Genomic DNA, 17,651 nt, shown 5'->3' with positions numbered 1-17,651 from the left:
AGCGACTCCACTCCCATGTCTCGCACTCATCCCATGTGTCTCCTATTAGCTACACTCTCGCCAAGAGAGGGAGGGAGAGAGCGATGGCGAGAGTCAGAAAAAATGGGGGGAGGGGGAGGAGAGTGAGGAATTCGATATGCTTTGTGCATGAGTGACTTGTATAAAACAAAGAGAGGGAGCAAGAAGTCTGGATGTATGTGAGAGAATGAGAGAGACAGAGAAAGAGAGAGAGTGAGTGAAAAGTGTTGCGCTCACGGATAACGCAAGAGACTACCAAAAAAGATTATAATTTATTTTGAGATTTTTTTTTTGTGGTTGTCGTCATTGTTTGCATTTGCATCTCGTTTCACAAGGTAAATTGAAAATAAAAAAGAAACTAAAAACTGACTTGCCATACCATGAAAATGTAAAAAAATAATAATACAAATAATATGTATATATAATTATATCATTATCAACAAACAGACAACATTAATCATAATAACAATACTATTGATCGTAAAACATAATAACACTAAAATCGCTGGTCTCATGCATACGCATAGAACGCCCCTCCGATACAAAAGAGGGGGTCAATTACTAAAAGTAGAAACCGAGAGTTCCACCAGTTCAGAATTAAGCGCCTAGTTACATGCAATGACATAAAAGAGAGACTCATGTACAGTACACATTCCTTCTGGCATAAAGGTATATTACACATAATGTACTTCATCACTGTTGCCCCCCACCCCCACCCCGCCCTCACCTAATATACTGTACAGAGCACAATACAAAACAGACTGGAGTTCAAGAACATGATAACAGGAGGGAAGCGCCAGAGTTTCGGGGTCTCGTCAGAAGAACATGGTACGGCAAACGCAAGGGGCTGTGTCCAATGTTTGCACTCCTCCATTACTTATGTAAAGTCCTTCACAATCATTACATTTCCTTCATTCAGCCGCAACATGTGTGTCCATTCACAATGCATTTGGGGTCTTTGTTTCTTCTGTGGTTTGCAGTGCTTTTGTTTTGTTTTGTTTTTTTTCCCTTTTGGTGTCATCCTGCCCTCACAGGGACTTGTCACTCTCTTTCTTCAGGTGACTAAAAGGTGAAAGGGGAAAAGCATGTGAGATTCGCAACTGATGGGTGTCAAGGGACAGGCAGTGGTTAAATATACAGTTGGGGTTCAAGCCCCTTCATCGTCACTATCTGATTTCCACTTCAGTTAAACGGGAACGACCCCTATGCTGATTTTAATCCTGTACAGGTTAAAAACTACAAAGGGATAAAAACAGGTGTCAGCCTGACAGGTGCCGGCCTTTTTACACTGTGCAGTCAATACAAAAGTAAATATTGTGCAATTTTATAAATTAGGTATTTGGGTATTTATTTGGAATGTTTCTACATAAACATGTTTTTTCTTCCCTTCACAAATCACTTTTTTTGGTCATGGAATATCTGACCCAAAATGTAGTTATTTATGTAATGTAATGTAAATATTCTGAAAATGTAACCTAAAATAACCTAGCTAGAGCCCCAAACATTCCTATTGGAGCGGTACTTCTGTGGTTTTGTTTCAAACTGAATTCTGGGAATTGGAGGCAGAGCTACAAAAGGTGTCAGCAAAAAGACTGCTAAAATGGATGTTACGCAAGACTTTAACAATGGGTATGTTAGATTTAGGTGCGTTAATGTGAAAAGCATTGACTTATATTGACTACGGTCAATGCTTGCACAATGGCACACCTAATTCTAATACACCATTTGTAACGCCATTATACATTTTATTGTCTGCAGCTGTGCTGCTTACATCACAGTGTAGTAAGATCAGCACCTGCCATGTTTCTCCCTGCTGTAGTTTTTAACCTGTGCAGGAAAACAAGCCACAAAATTGGCCTACGTTTCCATGCCCCTTTAAATATTCAAAAACGCTTTCAACACACACACAAAGAATTACCTCTCCCTCTCAAAAAGCTCCAACTACAATACAACAGTCATTTGCATTTAGACAAATGCCTTTTTAAATCCTAAAAGCTAGTATGGAACACCCTTCTGCAACAAAAATATTCAAGGCCCATGTATAATTTCAATCCAGATTATAGAAAAGCAAACAAACTCAATTCTGGAATTCATGACATTACCATTATGTCATACAGGTTCATGATAATACCGTATGTTCTCCATCTGTAACCGGAGCCCTGCGTGAAGTGAGTGTATACCTGTAGTACTCGTCCTGGGTGAGGGAGTGGTGGTGATGATGGTGGATCCACTGCTGTTCCAGGGCCAGTCTCTGGATCTGCAGCTCAGCGCTCTGGGCCTGCTGCATGGCCTGGAGCTGATGGGCTGCTGACATGGGACCAACAGACAGAGAGGACGGCTGGGGCAAGTCACGGAAGGGAGCACCTACAGGAAGGCACAAGGGGTGGAAGGAGGCACGTGGAGGAGCACAAAAAGAGGAGGTGGGACAAAGCAAAATGATCACCGTTGTCATTTTAGTCTATAATTGTCTATAATTGTCTTACAAAAACTTTGGGCACCATATTGCCCTGCAAAGACAAACGGCAGTAACTGCAGGAGTATTGAAACTGAGGGAAATTACTTCAGTTTATCTCCTGAATAATGTTTAGTTAGTTTAAACAGTGCAATGTGAATCCAAACAGTAAATACACTATTTTTTGTCGCGTACATGCTGATGTCGTGACCCGAAAATAGCTGATGTGCAAGCTCACGATGCACCGCATTGCGACGCATTGTCATCTGGTATTTTGGATTTTACACCAGAGCACAACAAATAATAAATGAAGCATAACTGCCTTGAGCAAATCCCAAGTGCCTTCCTCCTGTGCCCCCTCTCCTCATTTTCAGTGGACTAGCCCAAAACAAGGTGTTTACTGCCGTTCTTTTCCTTTGCAGGTCAGTATAGAGCATCAATATTATGTTATTATAATATCTGTAGAAGAAATTGAATTGAGTACATGGACGAGGATCCTTCTCCTCACCGAAGAGCTGCTGCCGGAGGACTTCGCTGTCAGTGAGAGGGTGGGCCAGGATGGGGGTGCCCAGCGTGGCCCCTGGGTACGGGAGGCGTGTCAGAGGAGACCCCGATGCCAACGGGTCCATCAGGGGGTGAACCCCGCCCGCCGCTGGGGGCCAATGATGTAAGAGACAAAAACAGGATGTATTTAATAACAGTCGAGGAATATGCTTTATATTTTTTATTTTTTATATATATATTTTTTTAAATATCCATGTTATTGGACTTTTTTAAGGAAATATTTAGAGCAGTGCCTCAGCATTCCAGGTATAAGGAAGGAGGATAAAACCGTTTATACAATGTAGTATAACGGTGTTGCTTGGCAAAAATAACTGATCTTGTCAGCAAGCGACACCGTCGTGTAAAGGAGTATATATTAACCACTGGTTGGACATTGCTATTGAGTGTAGCGTAGTGCGTAGTGTACAGTACTTAGCTACAGAAATTTGCATTTAATTTAAACATTTCAAATTGGCATGTCATTATAAGTGATACTTTTCAATACAAAATCTGATCTACAAACTCTAGCAGATCTACAAGCTTTTTCACGATTTTTGAAATACAGATTAACCCATTTAGACCTGAGGCTGTTTTCTGAAAGACTTCACATATCTATTCAAAAATGATAAATGCACCTTGCTATATACTGCACATAGCAACAACCTCACAAGGCGTACCCGGAGTTACGTACAGGGGTTCCCGGTCTAAATGGGTTAAGACCAATACAGTACATACTCCTTCCGACATCCGAAATGTTATTCGGAAAGAGAGGTGATAGAACTACAAATTGACGTCATTCTGAACTTCTGACGATCGGTCTCAGAACCTTTCCTCAGAACTCGTGCAGCCCCAGATGTCATGACTATCCAAACTAGCCTGTCCAAACCAGACGTTTCTTTTCTCCCGAAGTCGGAAGGAGCATGTATTGGCCTTGAGTGGTTATAATAAGCCTAAGGTTCAGAGTCCCAGAGAGCGCATGCGAGATAGCAGCAGTGGGTACCTGTGTCTTGCTGGTGCAGGTGTAGGTGGGAGTGGATGTGTGAGTGCTGGTGATGATGAGGCGTCACATTTAACATTTGAAGGCGACCCAGATTCTCCCCTCCACCTCCTGCTCCGCCTCCTCCTCCTCCTCCTGTTCCACCACCTCCTCCACTCGCCCCTCCGCCTCCGGCACTTCCCCCTCGTTCTCTCTCCCTCTCTCTCTCCCGCTCTCTGTCTGCAGCAGTTGGCAAATTCACTCTGTCTCTCTCCCGGTCCCGCTCTCTCTCCCCGCTCCTCTCTCTGTCGCTGGAGGCAGGCGAGCGGGCAGCGGAGGGGTAGCTTTCAGAGGGAGTGGTCGCGGCGGGGGCCGGTGGAGCCGGCTGAGAGGTTACGGAGCTGGGAAAAGAAGCGTGGTGGAGGGACGATGCAGGGTTAGAGGGGGCCTGGGCGGGAGGTGGAGGAGGTGCAGCCGGGGGAGCAGAGGCGGGGCCTGCCGGAGGCGGCGGGGCGCCAGCCGCTGGCGGAGCAGACGCAGGATGAGAGGGCAACGAGGGAGGGATAAGGGAGGTGGGCGGAGGGTTAGGGAGGGACTGAGGGGGAGCGGGGTTGGGGGGACGTGTCACGGGGGCCATCGCCGGGTTCTGGAGGTGTGGAGGCGGCCCTGGCGGGGCCTGGGGAGGGGGTGTGCCGTAGACCGCCACCTCGCCGGCTCCTGCTGCACCTCCCCCGAGGAGCTGGGAGTGCGCGTGGGCATGGGCGTGAGCATGGGCGTGAGCATGGGCGTGCGAGTGGGAGTGGGCGTGGGCGAGGGCGAGTGCGTTGGGGTCAGACATTGGCGGGTACACCCTCTCCTCACTCTTAAACTCAAACCCCGGCTTCATGCGATCTCGGTGGGCTGCCATTGCGTGCGGAAACCCCATTCCTCCTAGCCCCATGCCACCCATACCGCCATGCCCATGGCCCCCCGCGTGGTTCGCTACTCCCGGGCCACCTTCTAGGCTTCCCCCATATAAGAAGCCCAAGATGGCCGCCGCTGTGGCAGCATCAGTGGGGATGTGGTGCGGGTGTGCCATTGCATGGTTCTGGAATTGAGGCATGAAGAAGGAGGGATGAACATGGGGGTGTCCGTGGTGCATATGGGGGTGGTGTGCCTGGGCGCGAGCCAGCCCAAGGGGGGACATGGCGTGGGGGCGAGCGTATTCACTCAGGGTCCTCAGCGCCGGCGTGTCTGGGCCAAGATACGGACCACCTATGCCAATTCCCAGGGCCCCTTGGTGGCCGCCAACCATTGACCCTCCCATGGATGGGATCAGGAGGGAATGAGGGATGGAGTGAGAAAGGGAGGGGTGGAGTTGGTGCGAGGGGTGGAGGTGGGCATGATGCGGGTGAGATGGGTGGTGCTGGTGAGCCTGAGGGTGGGAGGCTGAGTTGGGGCAGCCGGGGGAGGATGAAGGGTCCAGGATGATGGAGGACGAGGAGGGGAAGAAGAGAGAGGAGCCGTGTCGTGCAGCAACAGCCGCGTTGTTGTTGGCATCTTTCTGCTGCTGCAGAGAAGCAGAGAAATGAAGGAACATCATCATTATCTCGCTTTACACCTCACGGCATTTCAAAACTCTATCAAAAGAATACACAACCAAAAAGATGCAAATCAGTAGTTTAAGGGGTTTTCAAAATTCATGTCACAGAACCACAAACTGACTTTCATTATGTCAAGGACCCCCATTTCAAATAATTCTGCCCGTGATATGAATAGTGGTTTAAATTTAATTAAATCAAATTGTCAAAATGACATAATTGTAGAATTAGATTCACAATGGTGATACTGAGTTACTGACATACCCAATTAATTCAAACTAAAGCAGTGCCCATTGGGCACTGGCCTACTTGGAACGATGCAAGTTGGAAATGCATGCCCCACCCAGTTATTATGTCCATATATGGAGTTCTTTGTCAGGTTGCCCAAATATGGAGTCTATGCAGATGTCAGAACATCATTGCGATGTCAGAACAGGCCAGCTCCATATATGGAGATCTAGGGGTGATCAGGTGTGATCAATTGGCTAATTTGGGCCCTGTCCAGAACCTGGGCAGAGGCCTTTTGTGGCGGTTCTGGACAACCGTGGGTCCAACTGACTCAAGGCTGGGCACTGCACCCCATGTGGTGGTGTGATACGCATGTGTCGAATTTGAAGTTGGTAGGGCGAACGGTTCTCGAGTTACGTGGATTGCAGACGTGCACACACACAGAGACTTGGTGCATTTATAGATAGATGTTTATGTTGACTGAATAATAGTGAAATTAAATCACTTATTTGGCTGGGGACGCACACAAACTCCCTCAAAGAACCCTGGACTTTGAAACTACAGTATGACCCTGATGAAACACACTTATTAGGTAAACCACACTTTATTAATTGCTGTATTACTGATTACTACTAGTAGTACCTTACTTGTATTAACTTTATTTATTACCTCACTTATTATATTGCATTATATCTTGTACTATAGTTGGACACTACTGGCGGAGGGAGTCTGCCACGCGAACATGAGCTTGACAAAATAAAGTCTTGAATCTATAATCTGATTCATCATAATAGCAAATGTTATGGAGAGATCACTTCCTTTTGCTCCTCTAATAGAATAGCAATCAAACAACTGAGACCCCACACATCCTAACCTGTAGATGCCTCTCCAGCTCTCTTTCTCTCTCTCTCTCCCTCTCTCGTTCCCTCTCTTTCTCTCGCAGGTCTCTCGCCCTCTGCTCCACCTCCCGGCGAGCCCTCTCGATCATCTCGTTCCTCTTCTTCCACAGCTTGGAGCCATCCAGCGGGACGAAGAGGACGTCACTGCGGGCGCAGGAATTACCACTGCCTCGATCGAGAACCCTGTGAAACCTGGAGACAGTGCACGCACGCACGCACGCACGCACGCACGCACACACACACACACACACACACACACACACACAGTAACCATTAGCAATCAACACTAGACTGGCATGTAACAGTTTAGTTTAAAATGAAGGATGAAACAGATAATAGAAAGATCATTCTCTCACCACGTGCACATTTGCCTTTATCACTACCATGATTATCATAATCTCTATCATAGGTAATTACAGATTTAACGACAAATGCAAACATGGACTATAGTGACCATACTGACAGACAGAATTAGGATGATCTTAATTGGGATCCTGTTTTATTACCGTGCTGATTGGCTGGCATGAATTGGAATATCCACCGGCTTGGGCTCAGGGGAGGGGCTTCTCAACACTGGAGGCGGACTTTCGCTCTCCTCCCGCTCCTCAATTGGCTCCTCCTTGATGACAGTCGGGATAAGGGGACCTGTCGACGGATCAGAGTGCCCGTCTCCAGGAAGGGAAGAACTAGAAACTGGGGTGGAGGTGCCATTGTTGTTGCTGCTGCTGCTGTTGTTGCTGTGGTTACTAAGAGGCGGGGGAGGTCCCTTGGAGGCGTTCTGAGGCGAGAGCGACTGTGAGCCGCTATTGGTGATGTTGGGCATGTTGTTGTTGCTGCTATTGCTGCCGGTGGCCACGTTAGAGCCCCCGCCACTCCCATTGGAGTGGTAGGGTCCACCGAACGGAGGGTGGCTGCTCAAAGTGCCATGGAAGGGGGGAGGGCGGCAGCCGGGTGAACAGGTGGACGACACACCCGGACCAGGAAGTGGCATGTTGGGCCCAGAGGAGGAAGAGGAGGAGGAGGAGGAGGAGCCGGGAGGAAAATTGGAGAAACTCCCCATCTGGTTGGTGGAGGGGCTGGGCAGCGGAGAGAGGGGTGTCGGAGGAGTCTGATTGGAGGATTGGAAATGTGGAGGACGCGTGTGATTGGGTCCCATCATGCCCGACGGAGGTGGCTGGGCATGGGAGGTCTGGGGTAAAGGGGGCGGAGGTGGAGGAGGGGGATATGGAGCGTTTGGAGGATGTCCATGATGGGCAGAGGAGGAGGAGGAAGAGGAGGAAGAGGGAGAGAGGGCAGGGGGCTGATTGGGGCCACCACCACCACGGTTTTGGTAAAGCGCAGGCTCTCGCAAGTTAGAGTCCCTCTCCCTGTCTCTGTCCCTGGGCCCTGCCTGGTAATGAGGGTGGGGCGGGTGAGGGTGCTGAGGCCCCCCGGGCCCCGAGTACTCTCGTCCATGGTTCGGGGTCACCCCAGGAGAGTTGATAAATTCTCGATTTGGCCCGGTAGAGGGCTGTGTGCCAGTGGGGGGGAACTCTTTCCCTCCAGCAGGAGGGGGGTACTCCCTATGAAAGTGGTCTGCCCCAGAAGGCGGGGTTTGTCCTTGGTCCATGGAGGGAGGGTAGTCTCGGCCGGACGAGTTTGGCGGATGTGGATGGGGGTGAGGTGGCATGGAGGAGTGAGGAGGGTGGCCGGAGTTATTTTGGGGTGATGCTGGAGGGTCCCGGTTCAGCATTGGGGCGGCGGGTAGCCCACTGGTTGAGCTAGATTGGTTCCCCTGGGGTCCAGGGTTGTTGTTAGGGTTATTGTTGCCTCCCACCTCTCTTGTCTGCCCCCCAAACTCACCCCATCTGCCCCCCTCTTTATCTCTAGGATGCCCAGCTCCAGCTCCATTGGGCCCACTAAAGTCTCTGTTCTGGTTTTGATTTGGTAGAGGGAATTCTCTGCCTCCATCCCTCTCTCTTTCTCTATCTCTTTCCCTCTCTCTTTCTCTCTCTCTCTCCCTCTGGTCCCTTTCCCTCTCCCTCTCCCTCTCTCTCTCTCTGAAAGCTGGACCAAAGTCTCTTCCTCCTGGACCCATGTTAGGCCCGTCTCTCCCAGAACCTGGGAACTCCCGGTTCTGACCCACCGACAGGCCCCCAAACTCCCGGCTCTGAACGTTGTTGGGCCCGCCCATACCGCCACAAGTGCTATTATTATTGTTATTATTATTACCCCCGCTGCTATTGTTGCCACTATTGCCCAAGGGAGCTGAGAACTCCCTATTGATCTCCCTGCCCCCACACTCCCCCCTCACTCCCCTCTCCCTCTCTCCTGCAGCCCCCCTCTCTCTGTCCCCTCCCCCACCGGTGTACCTGGGCTGGTACTCCCTGTGGGGGTGAGGGTGAGGGTGGGGGAGGTAAGAGGGTTGGGAGGAGGAGTGGCGAGAGGATGGAGGGTTGTAAACGGAGGGGAGCTGCTGCTGCTGCACCGGGGGCTGGTGCGGGTGGTGGTTGCCAGGGTAGCGGGTATAGCCCCAGCTCCCCTGGCAACCGGTCGCCGTGCCACCCTGCCAGCCAGCGGCGGGGCTGTAGTGGTGCGGGTGGGAGGGCTGGGGTTGGGACTGGGAGTGGGACTGGGGTTGGGCTTGGGGACTGGTCTGTGGTAACAGGGAAGGAGGGGTAGACTGGGCCTTATCCATGAGCTTGTCTCCCTTCTCCAGCTTTTCCCTCTCTATCTTTACCTCGGCGGACAGGTTGGGCCCTCCCAGCTCCAGGGGCTTCAGGGCAGGTGGGGGTGGTAGGGGTGGAGGGGGCAGAGGGTGGGAAATGCTGGGGTTGCCGTGGGGATAGTCTCCCCCAGAGATGGTTGTCTTGGTCACGCACTGCGTGTTGGCTTTGGGATTCATTCGGCTGCCGCCGTGCACATTGTCCGGGCCACCATACTCCACCTTGCACACCAATTTGGAGTCCAAGGAGAAATATGACTTCCTCCCGCTATTGCTGTCGTTTGCAGAATCTCCCAATCCGCCTCGGAGAGAGGGAGTGAGAGTGGTGGAAGAGCAGGGGGTGGAGGAGGGCTTGAGAGACGGACAGTCCTCCATTCGTCCCTCCCCATCCCTCTTTTCTCCGTCTCCGCAGGGCTCCTCCCCTCTTGCCTCTCTGCCAGCTCTCCTGTCCTCTCCCGCCGACTTCCCTGCCCCGCCCTCTTTCCCTTTCTGTCGTTCCCTCTCTCCATGCTTTGGCGAGTCGGGACCATCAGAGTCAGAGTCCAAGCTGCCCAGAGGGGAGGCGGAGAGACTCGGGGACGAGGAGCGATTGTCCTGGTCTATGTCACGCCCACTACTGAGACTGCTGCTGCTATTTGCCAAGCTCCCTACAACCGAACTCCTGCTACCCTGGGACTGGCCATCTTCATTGTCACTCTCTCGGGACTGGCTGGTGACTGAGGTTGGAGGCGGGACCGTAGAAGGAGCCGAACTGTCGGTGGAGAGAGTTGATGTTGGAGGGTTTGGGGTAGAGGCTGAATCCTGATGAGAAAACCCCAGAACGTCATTAGTAGACAACATGTAAAGTATAGCCTAGACATTACATAGAGGTAACATATTGACTTTCTGCGTGAATTAAATACCTATAAGTGACCCTGTGGTTACTGGTTAGAGCATGGGTGGGCAACTTTGACCATGGAGAGGGCCACTATATATTTCCACCCTCACTCCAGAGGGCCTCATTGCATACTATACTGTTATAGCAAAAATAGCTGATCTATAAGCTCAAAACGCGCTGCAGTGCGACGCGTTTCGAGCTTGTAGATCAGCTATTTTTGCTATATTTAAATTGGAATCCTGAAAAGTAACCTTTGTATTTAATTTAAAATGCATTCAGTTATGAACTAAATACAAATACATTGGACATAAAAAAATACATTTTAATACTAGTAATTAGCTGGAAATCAATAATATATCAATGTTCAGATATTAACATGAGGGCCGCATTAGGTGATGGTGGGGGCCGCATGTGGCCCCGGGCCGCCAGTTGCCCATGTGTGGGTTAGACTCAGAGTCGCCCATAACTAAAAGATTACAGGTTTGGTGCCAGCAACAAACAACCTTTGTATTAACACTGACTATGTCCTTGGGCAGGACACTGAAGTCACATCTGGTCACTCTGGATAAGAGTGACTTTTCTGTCAAACTGTTACAACCTGGGAAGCTGCCTCCTTGATTATGAGCACCGAGCAACGCTTAAAATGTGGTTCTTATATCAGAGGTTAATGAAATGTAGCATTACCTGAACTTTTTGCCTCTTTGGAGGTGATACAATTGGCTCCCCCTCACTCTCAGATGAATCATGGCCTTGTGATCTGCGATTGAAGCGATTTCCTGTCAATTCCTCCCCAGTGCTTCTCTGCTGACGAAAATAAAAAACACAAGTTTTAATGTCATTGTGGTGCTGTGGTGCATAATAGTCACATCTGTTTTTAGAACAAAGATTCACAAACACACGTACGTGCACAAAGCACACACACACATGCAACAACAAATCCAAACAAAAAACTTCAAAGTGTTCTATGTGTTAAGCTGAAACATACACCAGCAAACAACGCTGGCAGAACAAGGGTACGTCTGTGGCAATCATGGTGATGACTCATATACTGAGAACACACACACACACACACACACACACACACACACACACACACACACACACACACACACACACACACACACACACACACACACACACACACACACACACACACTCACACACGCACACACACACGTGCACACACACTCATTATGATTTGGACTGATACAAAATGACAGTTTCTTCTTGTCTACCTCTCTTTCAGGCACGCACGCACGCACGCACGCACACACACACACACACACACACACACACACACACACACGCGCGCGCACGCACGCACGCGCACAAGCACATTGCCTGTGAAGTCACTCCACCACCACAACAAAACAAGAAAGAAGGGACAAAGAGCAAAATCAAGACTCTAACCGGCTGCCTGTCGTTGCGTTCGGGTCGAGTGGGGCTGGTGTGTGGGCGCCTGCCCCTTCTCTCCTCGCTGCCCCCCCGCCTGCGCCCACTGCGCATGGGCATCTGAAACACCAACAGCGGGCGGAGGGAAAAGGAGCAGACAGTTGAGGGCGAGAGCGGGAGATGGTGAAACATAACATCGTATAGGGTGAGAGGAGTTAGGAAATTATATAGGAGACAAAAATGCAACACCACGCATGATTGGTTGTGGTGAAAGCGTAATATTTTAATGTCGAGAAGTTGGTTGAGGGGTGGATGATAGACCAAAAATAGAAGGCAAGAAGTAGTGGAGAAGAAGGGGGAGGGGAGATGCGTGAAAGGACACAGAGAAGAGGCAAAGAGAGGAGGGTAAATAATGATAAACATGCCATCTGTCTCTTCTCAATATTTTCTTGAATATATATTTTAGCACTTTGAGATGTATTTATGTATGAAAGGTGCTATATAAATTATGTTTATTATTATACAATCACAGGTAGCTTCAGCATTTGTGAAATTCTGTCACAACATAAAATAGCATAGGCCTATTGCCTTATTTGCTGGAAAGGACAATAGGTACACAGATACTGCTAAGAAGCAATTAGTATGTACAATAAGAAAATACACAAATTCATTTGTGGAGGTGCAAAAACGTGTAACTATGGCAAAGACAAACACACATTTCTTAATTAATTCAAGTAACCTAACCTTACTTAATCTCACAATTGTACTTTCTTCATGACAACAAAAGGCAGAGAAAAATAACTGACGTCACTACAGAAGAATGACGTGGGTTTGGCGCTTACCGATTCTTTGTGTGTTCGCGTTTTCATCGTTGCTCCGTTATATCGTCCATTCTTTAACACATGCCATTGAGGGGAGTGAACTGGTTTTGTGTCGTTTTGTGCAGGCTGAGAGTTAGCTCATGTCATTTACTAAAAACCTGCAACAAAAACAAACAAACAAACATAAGACAAAATTGCACAATATTTAACTACATGGGTGTCCCACATAGAAGTCAATGTTCTTTTCCAAGTGAGTTGAACAACTTAAATCCTAAATTTAAGAGCGGGTTTGCCCAGGGGCTCTATGGGAGGTCCAGTCCTTTTGTCCCTCTACAGTGTAGACTAGAGTCTACACCAAATCTCTTAGCTGAAAATACTTGATATACTATTACACGCTCACAATAGTGTCACATTGCAATGCAGTGTGAGCTTGCAGATCTGCTATTTTTGCTGAATGTTAATAATAAAATCACACCCGTGTGAACTGAGTGGTGCAACTACACATTTATTGTTATAGTTAAGGTATATAGAGATTGATTCACTCTGACGTGATATCTGTGATGTCAGTGACGTCACATACTAACCATAGCAACCATGCTCGTTTTTTTGATACGAACAAACACGGGTACAAAGCCAGTTGTTGGAGTGGTTTGCACCACTCAATAATAGTGATATACATTAATTGCTTCATGGGTCCATCAATAATGTTTGTAATCCACAACCAGAATTATGCCTTGCTGTTCTGAGACCCAATCTCCCTATAGCCTTCCTCCTTGGAATAGCATTATAAGCTTAACTATTCTGTGTCAATAAAGTATAAATATGAAGGCGAGTGGAATGAAGCCACTCAAAAACGAAATAAAAAAGAAACAAACGGCTTCAATATTAAAGCATATGTTTGGGTGTTAAAATGTAGGCCTACAACATTTTTTACACTCCAATATACCAGTATAGTATAACAAAAGGCTTGACCACATGCAGTACATTGTGAGCTTGTAGATTGGCTATGTCCGGCAAATATATTTGTGAAGAAGGAAAAAAGGTGGGGGCCTAATATAGATCCCTGGGGGACTCCATTCAAAGATGTATAGGGTTTATGTGGTTAAATATCCATCCAGGGGCAACCCGATATCCGAATGATTAGGGTGCGAACCACATGGGCTCTAATGCTTGACAGCGAGTCACTGGCTCGATTCCGGATACTGGCTGGACCATTGCTGCCTGTCACTACTCTACTCTTTATTTTCTCTTAATTTTTTATCCCACGATTTTGTAACCCATTTTTTCACCCAGTGTCAATTATCTAATGTAATCCTGGGCGCTGCACTTCCTCTGCCAACCTGGGGGGGCAGCGGACTGACCTCATGCTTCCTTCTATGCATGAGGAGTCCAAGCTGCTTCTTTTCACCTGACAGGGGAGAGGTTCCCCGGCCGGACGTGGCGCGTGGAAGGAACACGTTATTCCGAGCAGTTCCTTTCCCTTCCATCAGGCGCCCCGGCTGGCCAGGGGGAGGTAGTTTAGAGACCAGGATCACTGCATGTTTTTGTGAGGGTACCTACCCTAGGCCCTGGGGTAGGTACCCTAGGGGACACAGGGCGAACATGCAAGCTCCACACAGAGGGGCCCTTTCGCCAACCCCGCCTCGGGTATGGGCACTGATGAGGGTTGGGGGGAGCACGCCCCCAGCGGGTATCGAACCCAGGATCTTCTAGCTGTGAGGCGACAGCACTACCGACTGTGCCACCGTGACCCCGTCACTACTCTACTCTCTTAGCTAAGACAAATGATGTAAAAAAGGGAAAAATAAAGATTTCCCGTACCTCCATCCACCTTCACAGCAACTCAAACCCACAGTCACATGTGGTTAACCCAAATGACCTATGGCCATGGCCAGCAGAATGCACTGTGGGTTCGGGACATGTGCGTATGTGTGTCATTTAGTTTGGGCTCGGATGTGAACTGGGGTAGGCACTGCAAGCTCTGTTATGGATTACTGTTATGCTATTGTAATGGTGTGGTGCTGAATTGTTGTGACTTCACTGTATTCATCCGTGAGTGTCTGTACCACACTAAAGCCAAAGATACATTTCCACATGTGGACATGGGACAATAACATTTCTCTTTTATTCTAGTGTACTCTGTGTGTGTGATTAAAAATCACACTCGTGTGAAGTGAGGGGCGCAGCGAGGCATCAGCCAGATGACGTCTTACATTGTCATTTACTGCTCATCTATGAACATTAAAGTCCATAGACTTGGCTGGGGATGGAGAATTTATAATTAGACTTGGTTGGCCTATGACGTAGGCTAGCGCCCCTCAAAAAACAACAACAAAAAACATATTGATGAGGAAATCACTCTTCTTTTAGCATGGCTGTCTGCAGGAGACTAATAATCAACCTCAAGAAATTGTTCTGTAAATATCACGACCCAAGCAGAGCCCCCTTTTCCCTCTAGTATACCTCCGCCACGGTAGTCCAAAACCCGCAGCCACTTGTGGTTAACCCACATGACCTGGTTATGACCAAGCGGAATCACACAGGCCGAGTGCTGCTCGCTCCAAACAGCCAGCCTCCGCCATGTCATTAGAACACACATCCTTATATCCACATGGGTGTGCCCTGATAGGTAAGCCACTACAAAGGCCCATTTTAATCCATGCATTCATGTACCACTATGGTGGAAATAAATTGGACTCATGCATATTAAATGAGGCTATAAATAGTGCTCTTACAATGGGTGAAATAAAATATATATTTAGCCGAACAGTTAGGGCAGCGAACGAACATGCATGCTTCACCAGGCAGGCAGTAAATAGCTACAGTGCGTGTGTGTACGTGTGTGTGTGTGTGTGTGTGTGTGTGTGTGTGTGTGTGTGTGTGTGTGTGTGTGTGTGTGTGTGTGTGTGTGTGTGTGTGTGTGTGTGTGATTCATAGCAGGTACAGCTAGTGAATCCTGTGGCAGCTCTACTACACATGGCCATGCATTAATTATTAGTGCATGCTGCAGTGACTGATTCAATCAATCACAATAGTACAATCTACAGTCCAGACAAGCTGCTACGATCACCTGACATGCCTGTACAATACATGGTGCACTGACCATTCCCATTTAGAGTACATATATAGAGATTTATGTAGCCTATACACATCACACACAAGTGCACACTTCTTGAGAGATACAATGGACGCATATATATATTTATTGTCAGTCATGCAATAAAGATAAGTATGGCTCCTTGCTTAAGGCCATTCCTCAAAGAGTGAAAATGAAAATGAACTGCTATACTTAACAAGCACATTGACTGACACATTGATTGCACGGCTCTGTTTTGACTCAATGAGTAATTTGAAAGCATCAATAGGCTATAAATGCCTAACTAATGTAAGGGTCTATTGTTGATATATGGCCAACCTAAATTATAAGCCTAATATGCAGTGAAATATGTTGCCGAATGACCTGCTGCATAGAAAGTGAATGTTAGTTACAGGTGGCAGCTATTAGTCTATGGGTCCACAGGCTGGTCTCTGGATGCTATAAACAAATAGAACGCAAACACAGCAATACCATGCAACAGTATATCAGCACTGGCCTCTCTCTCTCTCTCTAATACGCACGCACGTACACGTACACGCACAGGGTCCATGCATTATAAACAAATCGACTACTGCATGTGATGCAAAGCAGCATGCAGTTGCACTGCTTACATCACCGACCGACGAGGCAAGCAGCAAGGCACTGCAACCACTCTTTCTTCCCTTTCTTCCTGCGAATGTTATTGATACACATGCAGGGGAAACTGGCTAGAAGCTGTTCTATAGCATGCCAGAGACTGCTGCCACCTAGGACGAGACAGGCGAACCATGTTGAGCAGCACATACATATATGTTGTCGGTCAGAATGGATGCCAGCACAGCACAGCACACAGTTTTCTTCTGGATAAAATTCCACGTCTAAAAAAAACCCCGAATGCTGGTATAGAATGGCGAATGGCATTTCGGCACCGGCTCGGTTCCCCCTTTTCTCGGTTTGTAATGTTTAAAGTGCGCCTTGGGCATTTCATTTACATCATTAACGTTAATTTACCGGGAGCTTATAAATTAGCCATAACGCACGGGCATGATCATTAACGCACAAAGAAAGAAAGGGGAGGGAGACACAAAACGTGGCCCAAAAGGAATAGCTTCAATTTCCTTCAAATTCAGACTTCGCATCCATTTTCCCCCTTCTCCTTACCTATAATATCCAGCGATGCGTGTCCCCCTCTCTCTCATTCTCCCCCCTTTTCCTCTTGTTTTTCCTTTTATATTGCACGTTGACACACACAAGCACACACACACACACACACTCACACTCACACACACAGCGAAGCAGCGCACGCTTCTGTAAACAAGAGCCCGGTGCTGCTGGTCACATTGTAACGGTTCCTCCGCACAATATAATGCAGAAGAATTCTGTTTTATGTCGTTGCAGAGGGAAGGAAAACGGGGTGCCAGTGGAGAGACTGTACAAATTGATGCGTACGCTCGCCTCTTCCCCACCCCCTTCGCCCCTTTCCTTGTTCCCCACTCCCCCCGTCCCTTCCTACCCGAAAGAGCGAAGACGACTTGCACTTTTTTCCGCCTCCCTCCTTCGGTACAGTCACTCGCGATTTTAACGGAGGGGCGAGCAGCGAGGAGAGGAGGGATCGAGGGATGCACGTCGGGTGAGAGAAAGAGAGCGAGGAGAGGGCGTGATTTGCATAAGGAAAGGAAAGGGGGGAGCTCGGGGAGAGAGAGGGGGGGGGGGAGCTAGGGAGAAGGAGGTGCAGAGAGAGGGCCACAACTCTGAAGAGGGAGGGGACCAGAGACTCAGAGAGAAGGGCTTTTTCTTTCTATTGCGTTGGCCAGGCCTCCCTTCTCCCTCCAGAGTCACCTTAAGCTAGCTGCTGGGGAAGGTTCTGCCTGCCTGTCTGTTAGGCCAGATATTTGGGCTATGAATATGATATTTTCTCGTGATGATGAACCATTATAAAAGAGTCGTACACAGACTAGTCCTTCTTTGTTCTACAATATTGCCCTAATATAAAGTCATAGCTTAATTAAATGTAATTGGCGATAGGGATACAAAATGCAATCTAATAATTAATCATGCGAGACTGATGGTGACTAAACCATCCTA

General features: G+C 48.2%; 1 protein-coding gene across 1 annotated transcript; it reads right to left on the bottom strand.

Moving 5' to 3' along the window:
- Nucleotides 1–271: 271 nt before the first annotated feature.
- atn1 (atrophin 1) lies at nt 272–16,812 on the bottom strand. Its single transcript, XM_079504483.1, has 10 exons — nt 16,728–16,812; nt 12,512–12,648; nt 11,688–11,789; nt 10,962–11,081; nt 7,203–10,201; nt 6,672–6,888; nt 4,014–5,538; nt 2,979–3,122; nt 2,199–2,382; nt 272–1,080 (listed from the first exon to the last, which is right to left on the bottom strand). The coding sequence occupies exons 2-10, from the start codon at nt 12,536–12,538 to the stop codon at nt 1,047–1,049; spliced, it is 5,352 nt and encodes a 1,783-aa protein (XP_079360609.1). The 5' UTR covers nt 12,539–12,648; nt 16,728–16,812; the 3' UTR covers nt 272–1,046.
- Between the last annotated feature and the right edge of the window lie 839 nt (nt 16,813–17,651).

The sequence above is a fragment of the Electrona antarctica genome (assembly GCF_951216825.1).
Source record: "Electrona antarctica genome assembly, chromosome: 6".
In the NCBI taxonomy this organism is placed as follows: Eukaryota; Metazoa; Chordata; class Actinopteri; order Myctophiformes; family Myctophidae; genus Electrona; species Electrona antarctica.
This window is presented reverse-complemented; position numbering and strand designations above follow the sequence as displayed.

What these genes read in the sequence shown, in the direction of transcription:
- atn1 (XM_079504483.1), bottom strand. Translation starts at nt 12,538, where the DNA reads ATGAAAACGCGAACACACAAAGAATCG. An exon ending in AACGCAACGACAGGCAGCCG is followed by an intron (nt 11,082 to 11,687) that starts GTTAGAGTCTTG and finishes TATTTTCGTCAG; the next exon opens with CAGAGAAGCACTGGGGAGGA. An exon ending in CCTCCGGCAGCAGCTCTTCG is followed by an intron (nt 2,383 to 2,978) that starts GTGAGGAGAAGG and finishes GCCTTCCTGTAG; the next exon opens with GTGCTCCCTTCCGTGACTTG.